This window comes from Salmo trutta, chromosome 20 (assembly GCF_901001165.1).
Source record: "Salmo trutta chromosome 20, fSalTru1.1, whole genome shotgun sequence".
Lineage (NCBI taxonomy): Eukaryota > Metazoa > Chordata > Actinopteri > Salmoniformes > Salmonidae > Salmo > Salmo trutta.
Genome location: NC_042976.1, coordinates 28,876,244 through 28,900,551, shown reverse-complemented (window position 1 = coordinate 28,900,551; position 24,308 = coordinate 28,876,244). Strand labels below are relative to the sequence as shown.

Here is a 24,308-nt window from a genome sequence, read left to right as displayed (position 1 = left end):
TCTTTTTAACGTCCTACAACCCCTTACAGCAACACTGCAGTAGCAGGTTATTTTTTCCTAGTGCATCATTGCAATCTATATGAGGCAGAGACTGCCCACAAGGCCAAGTGTTTCTCATTTCTAAATAATACGACAACAACAAAAAGTTACATCGATACGGGGGACCTGCCTCGAATGCCCTCTTCCCCTTACAAAGACCCGATTGTTCACCTTGGAAAATTATTTTGCCACGGAATCCAATGGTGTTTAGCCTCGGAACAACAAGTGCAGAATGGTTCTCCCACTAGCCAGCAGAAATGTTTGGCAATTGGCATCCAAACAGTCAAGTTTCGGGCCTCTGTTAGCTTAGAGTATTTTTCCAGACACTTCCTGCCATTTCCATGGCAGAGCAGACCTCAATCCTTACCAGGGAATCTTTTTGGTCTGCTACAGCACATGCCAGGACAGGAACAGTGGCCAGGCAATTCTCTACCTGGTGTCTGTTTATGACCTACTTAGAAGCAGGACACTGGTTTGGCCCTGTCTTATCGCTTTAGATGGCCAATTTTGGCTTAGTAGCCAGGTTAGAGTAGCCCAATCTTTTTAGACTAATTTGCTTTGATGCTCACTTATCCCTTTTACTTTTTACCCAACTGATTTTAGAATTCCAGACACAGAAAACAGCTCAAACACGGATGCTCTGAATTGTTACCCACCCAGTGACATCCTTGTCTTCTGGCTAGCATATCTATAAGCATTATGAGAATCGTGATCAGAAATCATGATCAACTATGCTCACTGCATTGCTGTTTGCTCATTCATAAAGTCCTACTGTAGGTTTATTACAGGTTTATAGTGGCAACAGGAAATGACTAAACAGACTATCTGTTATGCACATGCCTGAATCTGAGACCAAATCAACCATAGGTCTTTTTGATGTCTGCTGTGATACCAACATGAATGGTTGTTGTTTTCTTAACCTTTATTGGTTCCTTCTGATTGGATGCCGGCTGCTTTGACGTTATGTCTGTTTTCAATCGTTTTTCTCCCTCTTCTTAAACAGTGAGTGGCACTGTAGAGCTCCAACATATTTTCTCATTTTTGCTTTTCTATCCTGGAAGAAAGGACATCTTTCGTCATCCCTGTTCCTTGAAGATTACTCTGCTGAATCTTTCTTCTCTCTTATGCTTTTCCATTTGTATCCCTGTCTTCTTTCTGTCTCTTCTTCCATCTGGATCAAATCATGAACATGGATGTACTGGGGAAAAAACCTAGCGTTGGAGGACCCTGAAGCCTGTCTTGTGGACTGCCTTTGGACCGTATAAGCAGAACTGTGATCCTGTGTTGCCAGTCTCTACTCACTTTAGCAAGAATTTAACTGTTATTCAGCTTTTTTAGAGACACTGTTAGCTTCACACACACACCCACTCTCATATTTACGTTTCACATACACACACATACATGCACATACATTTTCTGCAAGGTGGACTTGATGACTTGATACCATGATTTTGACCCTGTTCAACATCTCTGTACCTAAAAATCATGTGCTATTTTCAGAACACCACCTTGTATAACTTTTCCTCTTTTTGACTCTTATATATTTCTTTGAGGTCACCGTCAATCAGAATGAACTTGTCCATTATCTCCAAGGACGTGCATTTCTTCCACTCAATGTTTTGCATCTTTGAAATGAATCAACATTTCTGGGATGTGGGAATGACTTTGGTCTCCTGATTCAGGCATTTTTCAAATGTGTGCATATTGATAGTTATTTATCATGTTCTCTTGCGGTGGACAGCTTTACATTTTCATTTAAAAAAAGATGTGAGATTTTTATTTCCAGATGCATTTAATTTCAGGGAAAAAATATCTAAAAGGATCAGTCGTCATCTCTCCCTCAAATAGATAATGGTAGTGAAGATTTGCAAGGTTAGTGTAATAGGCAGTCAGGGATTTTTGTGTGTGTGTGTGTGTGTGTGTGTGTGTGATCCCTGGCTATGGCAGGGCGTAGGTTTCTCTAATGCTCTCTTTTCTTATTGCGCAGTATGAGGAACGCTAGTGGGCTGTCCGCCGCTGACCTGGCCCATGCCCAGGGGTTCCGCGAATGTGCTGAGATGCTCTCCAATGCGCAGAACCTGACCCAGACACAGCTTAACGGCTTCTGTCTGAACGGTACCACCCAGAACGGAGGCCACTCCCACCCTCTCATCCAAGGGCGGAGCCTCCTTAACGGGGCACCCAATAGAAAGAGATCGTTTGATATCATGGAAGCCAATCAAATCAAGAAGGCCAGAACTGACGGTAGATTTTTGCAGTTTTAATACTCTATAAAAATAACTTCAACTTGCAAGGGATTATTAACGTATTCCAGTGACTTTTTTTTAATGACAAGAATTTTAGGGTGATTAATCTCTCCTGACTATGGCTGCAAAGAAAACTGGTAATTTACCAAAGTCACCAGCATCTTCTGCAATCTGGTAATTTTGCTAATTTATACTTAAAAAAAAAATGTATTCATGTTCAGCTCTAGAAAGCATTGAGACCACTGCAACATGATCAGTTTATCTGGTTTTACTATTTATATGTATGTGTTTGGGTAAAATTAACATTTTTGTTTTATTCTATAAACTACTGATTACTTTTTTCACCACCAGTTTGGAGCCAAAATGTTTACAACAAAGACTTATTGACATAGTGAAATAAGTGTATAAAATATAGTACCAGTCAAGAGTTTGGACACACCTACTCATTCAAGGGTTTTTCTTCATTTTTACTATTTTCTACATTGTATAATAATAGTGAAGCCATCAAAACTATGAAATTACATATAGAATCATGTAGTAACCAAAAAGGTTTTAAACAAATCTAAATATATTTTATATTCTTCAATGTAGCCACCCTTTGCACACTCTTGGCATTCTCTCAACCAGATTCATGAGGTAGTCACCTGGAATGCATTTCAATTAACAGGTGTGCCTTGTTAAAAGTAAATTTGTGGAATTTCTTTCTTTGATGCGTTTGAGCCAATGAGTTGTGTTGTGACAAGGTAGGGGTGGTAAACAGAAGATAGCCCTATTTGGTAAGAGACCAAGTCCATATTAATGCAAGAACAGCTCAAATAAGCAAAGAGAAACAACAGTTCATTGTTACTTTAAGACATGCAGGTCAGTCAGTTCATAACATTTCAAGAACTTTGAAAGTTTCTTTAAGTGCAGTCGTAAAAACCATCAAGTGCTATTATTAAACTGGCTCTCATGAGGACCGCCAAATGGAAAGGAATACCCAGAGTTACCGCTGCTGCAGAGGATAAGTTCATTAGAGTTAACTGCACCTCTGATTGCAGCCCAAATAAATGCTTCACAGAGTTCAAGTAACAGACCAAACACATCAACTGTTCAGAGGAGACTGTGTGAATTTTTTATTTAACCAGGTAGGCCAGTTAAGGACAAGTTCTCGTTTACAACTGCGACCGGGCCAAAATAGAGCAAAGCAGTGCGACACAAACAACAGAGTTACACATGGGATAAACAAACGTACAGTTATTAGCACAATAGATCTATTATACAGTGTGTGCAAATGTAGTAAGATTAGGGAGGTAAATAGGCCATAGAGATGAAATAATTACAATTTAGCATTAACACTGGAGTGATAGATGTGCAGAAGATGAATGTGCAAGTAGAGATACTGGGGTGCAAAGGAGTAAAAAAATTTATAACAATAAGGGGTGAGGTAGTTGGATGGGCTATTTACAGATGCAGCGATCGGTAAGCTGCTCTGACAGCTGGTGCTTAAAGTTAGTGAGGGAGATATGAGTCTCCAGCTTCAGTGATTTTTGCAATTCATTCCAGTCATTGGCAGCAGAGAACAGCAAGGAAAGGCGGCCAAAGGAGGAGTTGGCTTTGGGGGTGACCAGGGAAATATACCTGCTGGAGCGCGTGCTGTAGGTGGGTGCTGCTTTTGTAACCAGTGAGCTGAGATAAGGCGGGGCTTTACCTTGCAAAGTCTTATAGATGACCTGGAGCCAGTGGGTTTGGCGACGAATATGTAGCGAGGGCCAGCCAACGAGAGCATACAGGTCGCAGTGGTGGGTAGTATATGGGGCTTTGGTGACAAAACGGATGGCACTGTGATAGACTGCATCCAATTTGCTGAGTGGAGTGTGGGAGACTTTTCTAAATTATATCGTCATTGTCAGGGATCGGTAGGATACCCTCGTAAAACAAACTATGTTTGGCAGCATGAGTGAAGGATGCTTTGTTGCAAAATAGGAAGCCAATTTATAGATTTAATTTTGGATTGGAGATGCTTAATGTCAGTCTGGAAGGAGAGTTTACAGTCTAACCAGACACCTAGGTAGTTGTCCACATATTTTAAGTCAGAACCGTCCAGAGTAGTGATGCTAGATGGGCGAGCAGGTGTGGGCGGCGATCGGTTGAAGAGCATGTATTTATTTAGTTTTGCTTGCATTTAAGAGCAGTTGGAGGCCACGGAAGGAGTGTTGTATGGCATTGAAGCTCGTCTGGAGGTTTGTTATCAGGCCTTCATGGTTGAATTGCTGCAAAGAAACCACTACTAAAGGACACCAATAATAAGAAGAGACTTCGTCAAGAAACACGAGCAATGGTCATTAGACCAGTGGAAATCTGTCGTTTTGATCTGGAGTCCAAATGTGATGTTTTTTGTTCCAGCTGCCGTGTCTTTGTGAGACGCAGAGTAGGTGAACGGATTATCTCTGCATGTGTGGTTCACACCGTGCAGCATGGAGGAGGTGGTGTGGGGGTGCTTTGCTTGTGACATTGTGATTTATTTAGAATTCAAGGCACACTTAACCAGCATGGCTACATAAGCATTCTGCAGCGATACGCCATCCCATCTGGTTTGCGCTTAGTGGGACTATCATTTGTTTTTCAACAGGACAATGACCCAAAACACACCACCATCACATGATTCCATGTGTGTTATTTCATAGTTTTGATGTCTTCGCTATTATTCTACAATGTAGAAAATATTAAAAATAAAAACCCTTGAAAAACCCACACCATAGGTGTGTCCAAACTTTTGACTGGATGTGTATATTAGGGATATTTCATGTTGAAGCCCTCATTTAACACCAATGGTATTCACTAAGTTGATGGGTTATATTTAGGATAATGTTTACAGCTTTGTCATACCCTTTTATTTGAAAATCATCTTATTTTATATATGTTTGTTGGCCAGAGATGGACACCTGTGATCTGAAGTTCCCAAAAAAATGGCACTAGATGTCGTCTGATAACATTTTTAAAAGAATACTAAGTTACCAAAATGTTGATAAACTTTTGAAAGTTTCCAGTAGTATAGCCTCCATTTGTAGCCCTATTCCTGACTGAATGTTCTTCTTACCTAATTATGCGTAATAAAACAAAGTGTCATAAAACCTTTCAGATTCTAAAATCCTGTTGTAAAACCATGATTAAACTGGCCTAGCCCATATGAGAAACTGGTAGAATACATTGTTCACTTAATTGTGCAGCGTTAGAACGAGCAGTATGAGGAAGAAGGGGGTGGCAGGGGACTTACCCTTTGCTGTTTGCCAGGCCTCTGATGTTGACATGTAAAAGCATCTGCTTGTTTTATTGCACTTCTGCAAAATCTGGAGCAGAGTTTTGAGCTGTTGCCAGGAAGTTGATACAGGCTGTAGGGAATCAGAAAATGGGGCAGTGACTGATTTTTATTGCTGAATGATAAAGCCTAAAATTGGACTTTGGACTCGCTGAGTAAGGTTGATTATTCTAGAATGCTAAATACCAATGTCTCACCTTCTGCCCAGACAGCCTGTGCATGATGGAATGGCCTCTTTGGGACTGTAGAGTATTCTGACCTGTATGTCATTGTATTCTTATTTAGTTGTATTCTGGATGGTTGCCCAACATGCTCATCCACTACCTCCACTGCTCTAACTAGGTATGGGCCTGCCGCTGGGGATGCTGAATGGGTCGGTCTGCGGCGTCGGAGAGTTCCTGATGGAGAGCATACACCAGGAGAGCATGGAGTCAGCGCCGCCGGCAGTGAGCTCAGGTGGGCCAGGACCCTTGGCGTTTGGGATGAATGGGTCTGCGCTGGTGCCAGGCCTGGTGGACCAAGGGCAGGACCAGGGGGGAGTGGAGGTGTCCACACCGGCCCCTAAGGAGCTGGAGATCTTCACTGTGGCCTCCATGCAGATCCCCTGTCGCTGCACTAACTCCTACGCCTACCTGTAGAGACCTTAGAGTGCATGTATTGAGTTGAGTGTTGACCCTCCTAGTGGTTGTATCTTGGTAGAATGTCCATCAGGCCTTCTCTGGCCATGTTCTCTCACTGATTAAATTAATTTTAGTGCCATTGTTGGGTTCTTGGCATGATAATGATATATTTCCGGTTCTAGAAATAAAGGCGTAAATGGTTAATTTATTGTATTCTACATACATGTTATGAAATACATTGCCTTGCTACCATACTTAATTAATAGAGAAACGTGAGTTTTATGTTTTGTTGTTATACCAGTATCTTTGAATGATCCACACAATTCTTGTTAAATAATCTTGTGTTTTTGGCCAAGCCCCTTAGGTTGAGTGACTTCTGTTCTGCACTATTATCCCTCCACGCCCTACATTGCCCAATGGTAACTGTAATAATGTTGTGAAATTCTAATCTACATTTCTTTGATGTAGAAAAGCCCACACCTTGGTAACAACTTACTGAAACCAGCCTCACTTGGTTTACGGAGAAGAATAGGGAGAAGGTTAGACTTAGGTTAGTTCAAATCCTAGAGACTGCACTGAAGTTTCCCTCCGCACCATGAATATGCAATGGCAGAATTCTGACCTTTAGGAAGTTAGACCAGTGGTTCCCAACTGTTTGTTAACAGTGGCACACCTTGATGGGATAGCATTTCACTATTCATTTAGTTTAGTGTTAATGACCTATTATTTTATCTGATCCATACAACAAATCTATTTTCTGTGACAAGTGTTTTTATATATTAAATATGGTTTGTTTGAAATAGTTCCTTACTCATGGTTGTTAATTTGTGTGTACTAGAGGTCTTCGTGAATCCAGCTGTACATGAATCCCGAGACCAGATCTGGGACGCAAGCATGACCGGGTCGAGAATTATTAATAATATCAAGGGTCTGGGTCGGCTCTGATATGATTGCCTTGGGTATGTGTAAATTTAACTGACTTGTCTGTTAGGACCCACATAAATTCGAACACGAATTATGCAGTAGAGAGAGAGAGAGAGACAGAGATATTGTATAATTTTTGCTGCTATTCTTTGTTTTTCACGAGTGGTACGTGTAGCTTGTTGTGGCCAAATTAAGCTCTGTACCGCAACGCTGTGCGCCACTCAAATGCGGAGGTCTCCGTATAGCTCCGCGTTGACTTGATTGGTTGACTGTAGGTGAGGGCGGGAGGTCCTGACTTCCTTGACAACTTCCTTCACAACAGCTCTGCGAGTTTGTAACTGTAGGACGGGAAAGCGCTTGCAGCATCAAATAGTGTAGCTAGCGATCTTAACTAGCTTCTCCCGGTTTGATGCCGTCAAGACAGGTACTAGTACTTAATCATATTTGATGATAAATAACCTAGCTATGGCAGCTATAAGTCTACTATAGCGCAAGTCGGATTGGTTGGTTGCGGTCTCTCCCTCCCTGTTCCGGTGTCACTCATTCACGCACACTCACAGTAGCCTACCACGCAGCATGGCCCCTGCTAGAGCGTCATTTCTCTACCTCTTCCCTTGCGCTTTATCAGCTCCGGTTAATAAAGTAGCTTAAAATGTACTTTTATGTTGCTTCAGGACCGGGTCTGTATCGATCAGGTCTATGCTAGTTGTCCTCGGTTCTGTTCGGAACGGGTCTGTATATAGTTGTATTTTATTTATGCATATCGGGTCCGGATGGGAAACCCCAGGTCCATTTTAGAGTGGATCCATCTTTTTGGACCCGCGAAGGCCTCTACCCGTTTAAGAGCGTCCCCGAATCTGCACCAGAAAGAACAAAATGTAGCACTGGTTAAATATGTCTTTAGTTTTTGAGCAACAAACAAGCGGTTTCTGCATTGTAAATGTGCAACCAAGGACACAAAGCCATGCTCTGTTTGTTTCTATAGCACAGGCTGTGGTATAGCTAAACTCAGAGCCATATAGTAGGAATTAAATGACTCCGGCTAAGCTTAATGGTTTTCACAGACTAAGTAAAATGATACAAATGATATAACCGACACTAGTGCGCCAAAGTAAAAATTCCATGTGCATTCCACAGGTCCCGTTTTATAAGTGCGTGTTAAACATCGGTTAGGAACCACTGAGTTAGACATCCAGTACTGCATTTAGTGGTAGCAATGTTGTTGCACCACTTTGGCCAATAAGGGGATAAAGACAGAATTTGTCCATCTCATGTCAGAATGAAGAGACTACTAGAGAATGTTCCTGCCCTTAAAGTAAAAATAAGGGAAAACATATTTTGTTGTATTTGCTTTTTTTTATTCCCCCTGAGAAAATCTACCTTTTTGGACATTTCTGGTGGTCCTCATAGCTATTTTTTTTATATATACAAGATCTCCCTTGTTATGTCAAAGCATATCTTTACGTTAATGTTTAAAGTACATACATCTTTACTGTGCAGCTTTTCTGTATTATGTGAGCTGTTAGGTATTTCCAAGGTGTGCTATATGGCCTGACCCTGTCCTATTAGCTAGCAGACTGAAGACTTTGGTTGGATTAGCCCCTCCTAGTGCCCTCACCTTCTCTCATTCTACTTTTCTAGGAAAGGACTTTGTACGCTTTTCTGTATAGCCTATCTATTGTGTCTGGTGTTGAAAATGGTGTGTTTATTTGGACTGTTTTTCTACGTTTTTGCAGCTTTATTTGGCTTGTGTTTTGTTATATTGCTTTGCTAACTGCAGTAATGACAAAATGTAGACGTTGATCTATGACAAATTAGCTTGATTAGTAGTGCTACAATTTTTATAAAGCAAGACAAAGCTACTCTTGCCTAAGGCAATTTTTTAAAGGAAAAATAGGAATCTTCATAAATGTATTGGTCACAAACTTTAACTCCCTCCCTGCATACATCTGCTTCATGACAATTTTTCGGTCAAGCAATCCTCTCAGCAGTACTATTCAGTCTGTTCAGAATCACAAATGTTAATGAGTAGATGGCATATATTGATGCAAATTAGAGCTGATGCTCATTGTGGAGTAGTTTTGTATGGTTTAAACTCATTAAAAGGTCATTATTTTGAATAACATTGATGGTGGGGCTATGATTTTTCTCTTAATTTGTTACTTTCTCATGCACACAAAAAATGATCTACAATCGTCTGAAAACAGAGAAGCAATATTATTTCAGATTTTCTATAGTTCACCTGAATAACTGAGTAGTTTGGTGCCCTCTAGTGATATTGAGAAGGCTGTGCAGCCCCTCAATTGTGCCGTCTCATTTCTAAGGATTATGCTGTCATTTAGATTGTCTTGGCATGATGGCTAAACCAATGGGAGCGGGGAAGGGGGTGGAACTAGGGGTGCGTTCGTAAATTCACTCTGGCTATCTACTCCCATTTCAGAGCACTCTCATCTGAGTGTGCCAGAGTGCAGAATAACTTATGAATTTACGAATGCTCAACACTCGTTGAATATGGCCGGTGTCAGTAAACGTCTGCAAAAAAAAGCATAATTAAGTTGTTGCCAGCAGCACAGTTAGTCGCCAACACTGGATAACATGGAAACAGCCTAACCAGCTCTGCTAGTGCGAGTAAAATGGTCAGAGTGGGGTGTTCTCTCATTTGTGTCTGGAAGTAGCTAGCCAACATTAGCCAGTTAGCTTGGGTGCTTGACTAAAGATGTTAGGTCAGAACGCTCGGGTCAACCCTACTCATCTGCCAGATCGTCCAGTGTGCGCTCTGACGCTCCAAGAGCAAAACTCTCTGAATTTACGAACGGGCAATTTGACAACGCTCTGAATTTACGAACACCCAGATCGCACTCTGGCACTCCAGAATGAATTTACGAACAAATCCCTAGTGCAGCGGCGAGCAGGGTTTGTGTGTCAATGTACCCTGGAAGAGTACTGTACAGTGATGTAACACAATATTGTGAGGTTTACTGGAACCTATTTGGCAATCTGTAGTCAGGTTTTCATCTCCATCAGTAATAGTTGTGCAAAAACAATTCTTAAATCTTTGCTCATCTGTGAGCAGGAGGTTTTGGCCCCGCACTGGCAAAACCAGCATTGAAATAATTTTGACCAGGTGTCCCATTTCCAATGGCAGGTGACCCTCTAGCAGCAGGTTTAGGGTGTGAGGGGACCGCGTTGAGCGGCTCTACCATCGCCCCCGCCAACATCATACACCACCACGTCTACAGGGATACAGCGGAGCACATGGTTGCTACTGGTAACACAGGCAGCCAGGTGGAACACCAGATGTCGGTGAAGGCAGAGCAGCAGTACTACCATCAGCAGTATAACCATGCCCTGCTCAGCACCATGCACCTCTACCACGGCTCCTAAGAAGTTGGAAGGACCCCGTTGTCAGGCCGTCCCTCGGTTTGCCTGTCATTTATGCTTGATGTAAACAAGCATTCATACGCCTTAAAACCATGGAGTGAGTGGTTCCTTTTTCATATGGTCATTGTGATTTTTTTTTTATATATATTTTTTTATGTAAAGGGAAGGCCCATCCCTCTTCTAAAGGAGGTGTTTCGTTTTTGGATATGAAATGTTCTGTAAAACAGTAACTTGTTTTGTAATGTGAAAAGTTGATTTTGAGTGATTAAAGAAAAATGCATATAATGCATTATCTTTTGATTTTCAACTTAATGTTTATTAAAAAAAATTAACTGTTCAGTTATCCTGTAATTAGTCATGTACTGTTATTTTACCCATTGATCTAGTTCTGGGGCTAAAACTAGTCTGAATGTAAATTCAAGTTTTATGTTATGTCAATGTATTTTTTTCTGAGTAATGAAATAATGCCTCAACCTCTGAAGAATGTCTTGAAGTCAGGTTCTTTGTTTTGTCATCCTCATTCATCTGTATCCTGATGAGAATTAAATATGAGATCACCTTAAAAGCACATTGGAATGTGGTTCTTCAAATTGTCAGAAAATGTGACTGCTCCTTCCTACACTAATGTATGGGGAACAATACGGTATGCTATGAAAATGGAATACAGGACTTTTGTCTTGAACTGCTATCCTGTATCCTTTACGCCTCATAAAGCTTGAATATGTGAGTTGGCTGGATGTCCGTTGGGTGGTAGACCATTATTGATATACACGGGAAACTGTCGAGCGTGTTCTAACGTACTTACATTTTTTGTCTTGGCCATTCACCCTCAGAATGGCACACAATCCATGTCTCTGTTGTTTTCAAAGGTTAAAGAAGGATTTTTAAGACGTCTCCTCTTCATCTACACTGATTGAAGTTGATTTAACAAGTAACATCAATAAGGGATCAGAGTTTACATGGTCAGTCTGTCATGGAAAGTAAAGAAGAAAGAGTAGGTGTTTAATGTTTTGTGCAGTGTGTATTTCCTCCCATAGTTTATCTAATAAGTAAACTGAAATTCCAGTTCCAATTTTTCATATTGGGAATTGCAATGAACTTTTTGTATTGAGTGAACTGAACCTTACCCTGTGTGCACTGGGTCCTCTGTTGGATTGCACGTCATAACCCATTTGTTAAATTGTTGTTTTGAGTTGTACTCAATGAACCAATAATTACTGCAATATGTCTGTGTTTTGCATTATGAGTGTTATTCAACGCCATAAGACCACCCAGGAGCCTGGCAACGGCATCTGCCCGTGCAGTGGAAGGGAACGCCACAGACAATGGATTTACGCTCTGTCCATGTGAGGTCCTATACCTGTGGTTGGGGACTATGCCCACTCCACGGTCCACACAGGTGAGATGGACACAAACAATGGGACCTTGGTTGGGCACTGGCATAATTCTCTTGAATTGTCCAGAACTTAGAATCACACACCACAGGTTAGAATTGCATGTATTTATTTTCATTTTAATTGAGTTCCATTGACTTCAAGATCTCTTTTGCAAGGGAGCCCTGCATCTTACAATTACACAACAAATTACACAGGAAATACACCAGAAAATAAAAATACGAAGGGAATACCTAAGTAAAACCCACTTGAAAAACAATCATATTCCTCAGCAGAGGTGAACACTGAAATGCCTGAAAGGCACTGATACATCTATTTGTAGGGAACTGAAGATTGCTCCATACATGGTGTCAGAAGAAACTACACTGAACACAAATATAAACGCAACATGTAAAGTGTTGATCCCATGTTTTGTGAGCTGAAACAAAAGATCCTCGAAATGTTCCATACGCACAAAAAGCTTATTTCTCTCAATTTTTTTTACATCCCTGTTAGTGAGAATTTCTCCTTTGCCAAGATAATCCATCCATCTGGCAGGTGTGGCATATCAAGAAGCATATTAAACAGCATGATCATTAAACCAGGCACACCTTGTGCTGTGGACAATAAAAGGCCAATCTAAAATGTGCAATTTCGGCACAACACAATGCCACAGATGTCTCAACTTTTGAGGGAGCGTGCAATTGGAATGCTGACTGCAGGAATATCAACCAGAGCTGTTGCCAGATAGAGAAATGAACATTAAATTACCATAAGCCGCCTCCATCGTTTTTAGAGAATTTGGCAGTACATTCAACCGGCCTCACAACCGCAGACGTGTAACCATGCCAGCCTAGGACCTCCACATCCGGCCTCTTCACCTGCGGATCGTCTGAGTCCAGCCACCCAGACAGCTGATGAAACTGGCTTTGCACAACTGAAGAATATCTGCGCAAACTGTCAGAAACTGATGCTCATCTGCGTGCTTGTCGTCCTCACCAGGGTGTTGACCTGACTGCAGTTTGGCGTCGTGCCCGACTTCAGTGGGCAAATGCTCACCTTCGATGGCCACTGACACGCTGGAGAAGTGTGCTCTTCACGGATGAATCCCGGTTTCAACTGTACCGGGCATATGGCAGACAGCGTGTATGGCATTGTGTGGGCGAGCGGCTTGCTGTTCAACATTGTGAGCAGTGCCCCATGGTGGCGGTGGGGTTATGGTATGGGAACGCATAAGCAACGGACAACAAACACAATTGCATTTTATTGATGGCAATTTGAATGCACAGAGATACTGTGATGAGATCCTGAGGCCCATTGTCGTGCCATTCATCCGCCGCCATCACCTCATTCAGCATGATAATGCACGGCCCCATGTTGCAAGGATCTGTACACAATTCCTGGAAGCTAAAATGTCCCAGTTCTCCATTGCCTGCATACTCACCAGACATGTCACCAATTGAGCACGTTTGGGATGCTCTGGATCGACATGTACGACGGCGTGTTCCAGTTCCTGCCAATATCCAACAACTTCGCACAGCCATTGAAGAGGAGTGGGACAACATTCCACAGGCCACAGTCAAAAGCCTGATCAACTCTATGCGAAGGAGATGTGTCACACTGCATGACGCAAATGGTAGTCACACCAGATACTGACTGGTTTTCTGATCCACGCCCCTACCTTTTTTTTAAGGTAGGGGTGTGGTGATTAACATATCTGTATTCCCAGTCATGTGAAATCCATAGATTAGGGCCTAATGAATATATTTCAATTGACAGATTTCTTTATATAATTCAGTAAAATCTATGAAATTGTTGCATGTTGCATTTATATTTTTGTTCAGTGTAAAAGCAGTTTTTTTAAAAGTCTGTAGCAACAGATGGAATTTCCAGAGTTAGTCATCATTGTGATCGGGTATGGTAACTCTTACTTCTATGGATAAGTAAAGATGTCAGGTAATGTGGGAGTTTTTGTAAAAGGACTTTATAAATAAATAAATTGCAGAGTTTCAACCTAAGGGAGGTCAAAGAGGGCCACCCTACTTTCTGATAGAGCGAGCAGTGATGAGTGCAAAATCTGTCACACTTGATAAAACAAAGTGCACTATGTTAAACTGCATCTAAAGGCTTTAATGAAGATGCGGCTGCATTTGTGTAGATTACAGTGCATTCGGAAAGTATTCAGACCCCTTGACTTTTTCTACATTGTTATGTTACAGCCTTATTCTAAAATGGATTAAATAAATAAAAATCCTCATTAATCTACACACCATACCACATAATGACGAAGCAAAAATATATTTTTTAAACATTTTTGCTAATTTCTTTAAAATAAAAAACAAAAATACCTTATTTACATAAGTATTCAGACCCTTTGCTATGAGACTCGAAATTGAGCTCAGGTGCATCCTGTTTCCATTGATCAACCTTGAGATGTTTCTACAACGTAATTGGAGTCTACCTGTGGTAAATTCAAAGAAACACACCTGTCTATATAAGGTCCCACAGTTGACAGTGCATGTCAGAGCAAAAACCAAGCCATGAGGTCGAAGGAATTGTCCATAGAGGTCTGAGATAGGATTGTGTCGAGGCACAGATCTGAGGAAGGGTACCAAAACATTTCTGCAGCATTGAAGAACCCCAAGAACACAGTGGCCTCCATCATTCTTAAATGGAATAAGTTTGGAACCACCAAAAATCTTTCTAAAGTTGGCTGCCTGGCCAAACTCAGCCATAGGGCAGAAGGGCCTTGGTCAACGAGGTGACCAAGAACCTGATTGTCACTCTGACAGAGCTCAAGAGTTTCTCTATAGAGATGGGAGAACCTTTCAGAAGGACAACCATCTCTGCAGTACTCCACCAATCAGGCCTTTATGGTAGAGTGGCCAGACAAAAGCCACTCCTCAGTAAAAGGCACATGAAAGGCTGCTTGGAGTTTGCCAAAAGGCACCTGAAGGACTCTCAGACCATGAGAAACAAGATTCTCTGGTCTGATGAAACCAAGATTGGAGGAAACCTGGCACCATCCCTACGGTGAAGCATGGTGGTGGTTTTCAGCGGCAGGGACTGGGAGACTAGTCAAGATTGAGGGAAAGATGAATGGAGCAAAGTACAGAGAGATCCTTAATGAAAACCTGATCCAGAGCGCTCAGGACCTCAGACTGGGGCGAAGGTTCACCTTCCAGCAGGACAACGACCCTAAGCACACAGCCAAGACAACGCAGGAGTGGCTTCGGGACAAGTATCAATGTCCTTGAGTGGCCCAGCCAGAGCCCGGACTTGAACACGATCAAACGTCTCTGGAGAGACTTGAAAATAGAGGTGCAGCGACGCTCTCCATCCAGCCGACAGAGCTTAAGAGGATCTGCAGAGAAGAATGGGAGAAACTCCCCAAATACAGATGTGCCAAGCTTGTAGCGTCATACCCAAGAAGACTTGAGGCTGTAATCGCTGCCAAAGGTGCTTCAACAAAGTACTGAGTAAAGGGTCTGAATACTGGAAATGTGATATTTCAGTTGTTTTGTAAAAATGTCTAAAAACCTGGTTTTGCTTTGTGTAGATTGATGAGGGAAAAAAACGATTGAATCAATTTTAGAACAAGGCTGTAACGTAACAAAATTTGGAAAAAGTCCAGGGGGTCTGAATACTTTCTGAATGCACTGTATGTCACCGTAGTCTGAGGTGGCAGGTAGCCTAGTGGTTAGAGCATTGGACTAGTAACCGAAAGGTTCCAAGATCAAATCCCCGAGCTGACAAGGTAAAAATCTGTCATTCTGCCCCTGAACAAGGCAGTTAAACACTGTTCCTGAACACTGTTCCTAGGCCGTCATTGAAAATAAGAATTTGTTCTTAACTGACTTGCCTAGATAAATAAAGGTAAAATTAAAGTCCAGGACAGGAAGGAATGTTGACATTCTGCTATTTAGTGAGAGACATGACCTACACTACTTGTCTGAAGTTTTAGAACACCTACACATTCAAGGATTTTTCTTTATTTTTACTGTTTTCTACATTGTAGAATAATAGTGAAGACATCGCAATTATGAAATAGCACATATGGAATCATGTATACCAAAACAGTGTGAAACAAATGACATTCTTCAATTAGCCACCCTTTGCCTTGATGACAGCTTTGCACACGCTTGGCATTCTCTCAACCAGCTTCATGAGGTAGTCACCTGGAATGCATTTCAATTAACAGGTGTGTCTTGTTAAATGTTAATTTGTGGAATTTCTTTCCTTCTTAATGTGTTTGAGCCAATCAGTTGTATTTGGTAGAAGACCAAGTCCATGTTATGGCAAGAAAAGCTCAAATAAGCAAAGAGAAACGACAGTACATTACTTTAAGTCATGGTCAGTCAATACAGAACATTTCAAAAACTTTGAACGTTTCTTCAAGTGTAGTCGCAAACACCATCAAGTGCTATGATGAAACTGGCTCTCATGAGGACCGCCACAGGAATGGAAGACCCAGAGTTGCCTCTGCTGCAGAGGAGAAGTTCATGAGTTACCAGCCTCAGAAATTGCAGCCCAAATAAATGCTTCACAGAGTTCAAGTAACAGACACATCTCAACATCAACTGTTCAGAGGAGACTGTGTGCATCAGCCCTTCATGGTCTAATTGCTGCAAAGAAACCACTACTAACGGACACCAATAAGAAGAGACTTGCTTGAGCCAAGAAACACGAGCAATGGACATTAGACCGGTGGAAATTTGTCCTTTGGTCTGGAGTCCAAATTGGAGATGTTTGGTTCCAACCGCCGTGGGTGAACGGTTGATCTCCGCATGTGTATTTCCCACTTTAAAGCATGGAGGAGGAGGTGTTATGGTGTGGGGGTGCTTTGCTGGTGACACTGATTTATTTAGAATTCAAGGCACACTTAACCAGCATGGCTACCACAGCATCCTGCAGCGATACACCATCCCATCTGGTTTGGGCTTAGTGGGACTATCATTTGTTTTCAACAGGACAATGACCCCACACTACCTCCAGGCTGTGTAAGGGCCATTTGACCAAGAAAGACATTCATGGAGTGCTGCATCAGATGACATGGCCTCCACAATCCCCCGACCTTAACCAAATTAAGTTGGTTTGGGATGAGTCGGAACGCAGAGTGAAGTAAAAGCAGCCAACAAGTGCTCAGCATATGTGGGAACTCCTTCAAGACTATTGGAAAAGCATTCCAGGTGAAGCTGGTTGAGAGTGTGCGAAGCTGTCATCAAGGCAAAGGGTGGCTATTTGAAGAATCTCAAATATAAAATATATTTGGATTTGTTTAAAACTTTTTGGTTACTACATGATTCCATATGTGTTGTTTCATAGTTTTGATGTCTTCACTATTATTCTACAATGTATAAAATAGTAAAAAAATTAAGAAAAACCCTTGAATGAGTAGGTGTTCTATAACATTTGACCGGTAGTGTATTTTTATAGAAGAAACAAATACATTTTATTTAACAAGTAATATTTGTTTCGGAATTATAGGGGTCAAAATTGACACCTGTTTTCAATACCTTACCTTGTGAGGATAGACCGACACAGCCTTTTTCTAGAAGAAAATATGAGATTGGAGAACACATTGGGAGGGCTCTTTGACCATTCCTCTATACAGAATCTTCCCAGATCTTTGATATACGTAGTCTGCCTTTTTGGACTGCCCTCTTCTTTTCAAACCCCAGGTTTTGAATGGGGTTCGAAGTCCAGAGACAGATGGGCATTGCAAAATGTTGATTTTGTGGTCAATTATTATTTAATTGTAGATGTTAATGTGTGTTTTGGGTTATTGCCTTGTTGGAAGATCCACTTGCGGCCAAGTCTCAGCTTCCTGCCAGAGGCAACCATGATTTTGGCAAAAATGTCCTAGTACTGGGTAAAGTTGATGAATATGGTCTTCCTCTCCGCTCCCTTTGTATCTGGACAATGCCCACTATTTCACCTGTGCGAATACCCGTTTGTCACCTGTCCCCAAGACCGACCTTCATAGCTAGAGTTTTTTTTTTATACCTAACTGTACAAAAGCTACGTCCCTGTAACCACGCCCCCCGTCAAACACGGTCTCAAATAAAAATAAGGGGAGAGTAAGTAATTAGATACGTATTAAATCGTTTTTAAATACAAATGTAATACATATTATTACCTAAATTATCTTACGTCTCGGTTTTCTTCAGAAGAATACGGAAACGACGACGTCCCCTATTAGCTGAAGTGGTATCGTCTAATATACCACTTACCAGCGGCTAGGGTAGAACTCGAAAGATATCGTTTCACCGAGGCGACAGCGGAAAAAGAGCTGAATGTTGTTGTAAACATAACATTAACAAGCTATATTATAAACACTTTTGTTGTAAATAAAGCAGTACATTTGTGTTACCTTTTATATATTTAGCTTACGATGTCTACTCCGGCAAGAAGACGATTGATGAGAGATTTTAAACGGTGAGATGAACATTTTTCACGGATGGTGTTATTGATGTCTGAAGAAGCTAACTAGCAAAGCTAGTCAGCGAAGGTTACCAAGCTAGCTAGCAAACGTTAACTAGCACGTCACACAGCCGTCTGTTTCCTGACATTTTGGGGTTTATCTAGTTTACAATTCTCAAATGTTTAATGTTGCGTTTGAAAATAGCTCATGCCGAGAAAGTCGTTGAACTCTAAAACAGTCAGCTACGTTAATTATTTAGCTTGCCAGCCAATACTTGGCTACAGATTAGCTAGCGAAGAAAACAACTTGCTCTCCCAATGCGAGTCACCATAGCTCACTCGCAAGCGAAACTTGGTTAGATTAACAATACACGTCATAAGATTACTCAGGTTGGTTTTGCGATGTCCCGTGCTTGAATGCATAACGTTAACCGTTACTGTTTGTGACTGACGTTTAGCTCATTCTTTGAGGTTTCTTCTATGGTATATTGGCGAAAACAATTGAATGTGCATCCCGCCACAATGCGGGATGGAAACAGGATTCCCCCCAAAAAGTGAACAAACTACCAAAAGAAAATAAACACATTTTCTGTAAAAAAATAAATAAAACAGATCTGTTCCCTACACAGGCTCAAGGGGAACCTGTGAGGGCGGGTCTTCCGGTGCCAGTTACCCCCATGCAAGTTTTCAGATGTCGAACCTTAAGTCCAAACACTTGAAAAATGGCCAAATCTTTTACATCCTTACACTCAGGCGAAAGCTCTTACTGCTTATCTTACGTAACCAAGCTTCACATGCGTAGGTAATTGCTCTTTACCAAAAAACAACAGGCCCGACAGACATTCTTCTTGTTCCCCATTCACCCAGCGGGTCAGATGCTGTGCATCAACCACACCAGGAATTCAATTCAGGTATTCCACCAGAACATCCGTCGTCACCCCTGAGATGACTCGTTTGACGGGTGCTCTACTCCGAAGTTCAAAACACAAAACTTCTGTTGTCCGGATTCTTTTTAGGCCCACAGCAATCTTCCTATGCTTTTTAGAAATACAATTAATCAAAATAAGACCACTACTGGCCACTCTGACATACTTTTCCAAGCGCATACTTCACCATTTGACATCTCAAATGGGTTTCCCACATATGCATCCTTACTCAACAAACGCATCCCAACAAGAAGCGATTCATTATCATTCACACATGTATCCTCCAATCCAATTTTAGACTATTTCCTTTTTGTTACAGTTTTCAATACTACTGTTGTCCATTCAGAACATTTGTCTTCACCAAATTTGCTCAACGTGCTGCTCGATTCGAACTCAGCATCCACTTCCGCCATCTTCCCACTTACGTCCCTTCTTTGAGGTTTATTGGCAGTCCACACTCATAAGGTGTATAACCGCCAACTACTGAACAGGGTAGTAGGTTGAGCTAGTTAAGTAACATTAACACTTTTATGGGTTTCTGCATGGGTTGATAATATTGCAAGTAAGAGTGAGTTCAGTAATGTGTCGATTTGTAAAATAACTATCAGTTTGAAAATGGGGTTAATAAGTATATATTAGCTAGGTAGCAAGCAATTTGACACATGGAACTAAAGTTGTTTTTCTCGGGCCCCATAGGTTACAAGAAGACCCTCCGGCTGGCGTCAGTGGTGCCCCTTCCGAAAACAACATAATGGTGTGGAATGCAGTCATATTCGGGTAAGATGGCGAAGCGCAACCGGTCAGAGGTGCACATTCAGACTGTCACAGATTTTCTGTGCAATATTATTTGTAACCCCATGCTCCGGCAGCAAATATTGCAGAGTTAGGGTTCAGAAACAGCCTTCTGTCTTGGTAGTTTCAAATAAAATTGTATTAGTCACATGCGCCGAAAACAACAGGCGTAGACTTTACTGTGAAATACTTATGAGCCCATTCCCAACAATGCAGAGTTAAAAAGTAAGAACATTTTGGGGAAAAAAGTAAATGTAATACAATAAAATAAAAATTGAGACACTACAGAGGGTAGTGCGAACGGCCCAGTACATCACTGGGGCCAAACTTCCTGCCATCCTGGAGCTCTATACTAGAGGTTGACCGATTATGATTTTTCAATGGCGATACCGATTATTGGTGCACCAAAAAAGCAGATACCGACTAATCGGCCGATTTTTATATATATTTGTAGTAATGACAATTACAACAATACTGAATGAACAATGAAGACTTTTTTATTTTTACTTAATATAATACATAAATAAAATATATTTAGTCTCAAATAAATACTGCAAAAACGCAGTGTTGGAAAGTAAAAGTGCAATATGTGACATGTAAGAAAGCTAACGTTTAAGTTCTTTGCTCAGAACATGAGAACATATGAAAGCTGGTGGTTCAATATTCCCAGTTAAGAGGTTTTATGTTGTAGTTATTATAGGAATTATGACGCGTCGACTATTTCTCTATACCATTTGTATTTCATATACCTTTGACTATTGGATGTTCTTATAGGCACTATAGTATTGCCAGCCTAATCTCGGGAGTTGATAGGCTTGAAGTCATAAACGGCGCAATGCTTGAAGCACAGCAAAGAGCTGCTGGCAAACGCAGGAAAGTGCTGTTTGAATGAATGCTTACGAGCCTGCTGCTGCCTACAGACAGAAATACGAACCTTAGGTCATTAATATGGTCAAATCCGGAAACTATAATTTCGAAAACAAAACGTTTATTCTTTCAGTAAAATACGGAACGAGCCGTTCCGTATTTTATTGAACGGGTGGCATCCCTAAATCTAAATATTGCTGTTACATTGCACAACCTTTAATGTATTGTCATAATTATGTACAATTCTGGCAAAATAATTATGGTCTTTGTTAGAAAGAAATGGTCTTCACACAGTTCGCAATGAGCTAGGCAGCCCAAACTGCTGCATATACCCTGACTCTGCTTGCACAGAACGTAAGAGAAGTGACACCATTTCCCTAGTTCAAAGAAATTCATGTTAGCAGGCAATATTAACTAAATATGCAGGTTTAAAAAATATATACTTGTGTATTGATTTTAAGAAAGGCATTGATGTTTATGGTTAGGTACATTGGTGCAACGACAGTGCTTTGTTCGCGAATGCGTTTGTTAAATCATCAACCGTTTGGCGAAGTAGGCTGTGATTCGATGATAAATTAACAGGCACCGCGTCGATTATATGCAACGCAGGATAAGCTAGATAAGCTATTAATATCATCAACCATGTGTAGTTAACTAGTGATTATGTTAAGATTGATAGTTTTTTTTTTATAAGATAAGTTTAATGCTAGCTAGCAACCTACCTTGGCCCCTAGCTGCACTCGCGTAACAGGTGGTCAGCTTGCCATGCAGTTTCCTCGTGGAGTGCAATGTAATCGGCGCCCAAAAATGCAGATTACCGATTGTTATGAAAACTTGAAATCGGCCCTAATTAATCGGCCATGCCGAATAGAGATTGCATCATCTGTGGATCTGTTTGGGCAGTATGCGAATTTGAGTGGGTCCAGGGTGGCTAGGGTGATAGTGTCGATGTGAGCTACGACCAGCCTTTTAAAGCATTTCATGGCTGCAGATGTGAGTGCTATGGGGCGATAGTCATTTATACGGTTACCTTGGCATTCTTGGGTAGAGTGACTATAGTGGTCTTGAAACGTGGAGGTATTACCGACTGGATCAGGGAGAGGATGAACATGTCATTGAAGACACTTGCCAGCTGGTCAGTGGTAATTCTTGGTAATTCTGTGAGATCAAGGTCATTTCAATACCTTTCTGGGCCAATGATACCAAAAATGTGAAGTGATTCATCTGCTCATCACAATGTTCCTCCTTCATCCGTTAAGTTATTTACGGGGAAATGACACATGCATATATTTCACACATACAGAGAAAACCTTTAAACATATTTATTTCCCTTTACAGCCCAGAAGGGACACCTTTTGAGGACGGTGAGTACAGAACTGTGCACCCCATTCTTTGTGTTTGGATACTCTATGGAGCTAAGGGTTGTGTGTGACGTAATTGTTGATTTGATCAATTTCACATAAAGTAGGCTAAAGCAGTCAATCATCAACTTCCTGTTTTATCTAGCGGCAGTGTTACAGATAATGCAACACCTGGAAATGCTAAGTTTTCTAACATTCTTGGTTGCATGATAGTATGAGTGATATGAGCTAGAGCCATGGTTCTAATTAATCTTTCCTCCCCATCTTTTATGTTCTAGGCACGTTTAAGCTTACTGTTGAGTTCACAGAAGAATACCCTAACAAACCCCCCACAGTACGATTTGTGTCAAAGATGTTTCATCCAAATGGTATGTTGTCACAACAACAGTAGCAAAACATCCTGATTATGGTTAGTATTGCCTGCAAAGGTTAACGGTATTTTAACCTTTCCGTTTTATTTACAGTGTATGCAGATGGCAGTATATGTCTAGACATTCTGCAGAATCGATGGAGTCCAACCTATGATGTGTCATCCATTCTTACCTCTATCCAGGTAGGCAAATATCTTGTTTTCCATAATACATTTTATATTCCATGTATCCTCCCTTCCTTGTCAACATTTAGTCCTACTGTGACAAAGCAGAGATAAAACACAATAGATGTTAGACTTCCCATACTGAACATCCTGAAGTGTCATGGTGCATGCCAACTTTTATGTCTTGCTCTCTGTGCTGTAGAATGCCTGTCTCGTCTACTCAGTTGGCTCATTATTCATTACCTCGCTCCCTTCCCTTCTTCCAGTCTCTGCTAGACGAACCAAACCCCAACAGTCCAGCCAACAGTCAGGCGGCCCAGCTTTACCAAGAAAACAAGAGGGAGTACGAGAAGCGTGTGTCGGCCATTGTAGAACAGAGCTGGAGGGACAGTTGACCACATCCTCTCCCTTCTGGCCTCCTCTATCCCCAGCGCTGAGCTGTGTGATGCGAGTTTGAGGAGTACATCTTAATTTAGATTTTTTTTGTTTCTTCCTCCATTTTAATTTGACATATTTATGCACTTTACCTGTCCCTTGTTGAATTTTTTTTTTTCCAGGCACGCTTGGAGTGGAGTTTTCGTAATTTTTTTCTATTTCTCCCTCCCGTTTTGGCTTATCAGGGGACTTGTGTGCTGAATCTTGTTTTTGTCGCCACCGTCTTCAATTGAGTACAATTTTTGGACGTCAATTACCTGCCTCCTCCCTTCCCACACTGAAATAAATGAGTTGGACTGATATGTGTAATGTTTGGAAGAAATATCAATTAATCATGTTAACCTGCTTGTAGGTCCTTTCTTTGGTGTGCTCCCCTTACCCTTTAATACATAAGCTCATTTTACAAAGCAGCATCTGAGCTATCAAGCTCATTACCTTTCTTTGGAAAATTGTTGTGTGTTCATCCTTAAACAACCTGATTCAGAACTAGACCCACATGCTTAACCCATGTCTTTGCTGTGTTGTGAGCTGTGTTACATGCATGACAGTGATAGTGTGTTCTTGTTCTCTGTTCAGTAAGTACTCGTATATAGAACATACATCCTGATTGTATAGATTTTGCACTGGTTGTCCACCATGTCACTTTTTCAGCAATTGTAAATAAGTCGTCAAAGCTACCTTTACTATGACAGTAGTACTGTGTTTCTCTTGGCTGGTTAACCATGTTGTGCTCCCTACCGTAGTCATCAATCACCTCTATATTTAGCTTTCGCTATCTGGTAAATACTGTGAAATCGGTGATCTCTTGCAATGCTAGCACTGAGAAACTAGCTGCACACTTCCATCAATGCCTCTGCAGTATTGACATTTGACACCAACTTAATGAGGATATGGTTTATTGGCAAGGAACTCTTTAAACAAACTAATCGCAGACATGGCATGATGGTGTACACATACCACGTGAGTTGTTGCTTTGCTATTTTTGACAGACAGTAAGCAGACTAGGGACCAAAGGATTTCATAATATACATGCCAAGGTCTTCAAGAATACTACCATTGGACCAGACAATGGGCTCCAGCCTAAGATG

At 41.3% G+C, this 24,308-nt stretch overlaps 2 protein-coding genes across 4 annotated transcripts in view; both read left to right on the top strand.

Annotated features, from left to right (window-relative positions):
- LOC115156325 (ankyrin repeat domain-containing protein 10) overlaps positions 1–11,050 on the top strand; it is a 35,797-nt gene extending 24,747 nt beyond the window's left edge. Inside the window, exons 4-6 of one of the 2 annotated variants that reach the window (XR_003868220.1) lie at positions 2,027–2,283; positions 5,926–7,551; positions 10,273–11,050. Coding sequence is in view for 1 of the 2 variants with exons in the window: in XM_029703809.1 (XP_029559669.1) it covers positions 2,027–2,283; positions 5,926–6,221 (553 nt within the window). In the remaining variant the exon portion in view is untranslated. Of the gene's footprint in view, positions 1–2,026; positions 2,284–5,925; positions 9,253–10,272 lie in introns of those variants that run through there. The other variant, XM_029703809.1, reaches the window with a different exon arrangement.
- A 6,870-nt stretch (positions 11,051–17,920) lies between these two features.
- Positions 17,921–23,909, top strand: LOC115156334 (ubiquitin-conjugating enzyme E2 A-like). 2 transcript variants are annotated; one of them, XM_029703822.1, is made up of 6 exons: positions 17,921–18,319; positions 19,927–20,007; positions 22,228–22,253; positions 22,529–22,618; positions 22,715–22,803; positions 23,052–23,909. In XM_029703822.1, exons 1-6 carry the CDS (start codon positions 18,276–18,278, stop codon positions 23,178–23,180), a joined length of 459 nt encoding a protein of 152 aa, XP_029559682.1. In that variant the 5' UTR covers positions 17,921–18,275; the 3' UTR covers positions 23,181–23,909. The 2 variants fall into 2 exon arrangements, with proteins under 2 accessions (XP_029559682.1, XP_029559683.1); XM_029703823.1 differs by lacking the exon at positions 17,921–18,319 and adding an exon at positions 18,962–19,215.
- The last annotated feature ends 399 nt before the right edge of the window (positions 23,910–24,308 follow it).

What these genes read in the sequence shown, in the direction of transcription:
- LOC115156334 (XM_029703822.1), top strand. Translation starts at nt 18,276, where the DNA reads ATGTCTACTCCGGCAAGAAGACGATTGATGAGAGATTTTAAACG. An exon ending in AGGGACACCTTTTGAGGACG is followed by an intron (nt 22,254 to 22,528) that starts GTGAGTACAGAA and finishes TTTATGTTCTAG; the next exon opens with GCACGTTTAAGCTTACTGTT. An exon ending in CCATTCTTACCTCTATCCAG is followed by an intron (nt 22,804 to 23,051) that starts GTAGGCAAATAT and finishes CCCTTCTTCCAG; the next exon opens with TCTCTGCTAGACGAACCAAA.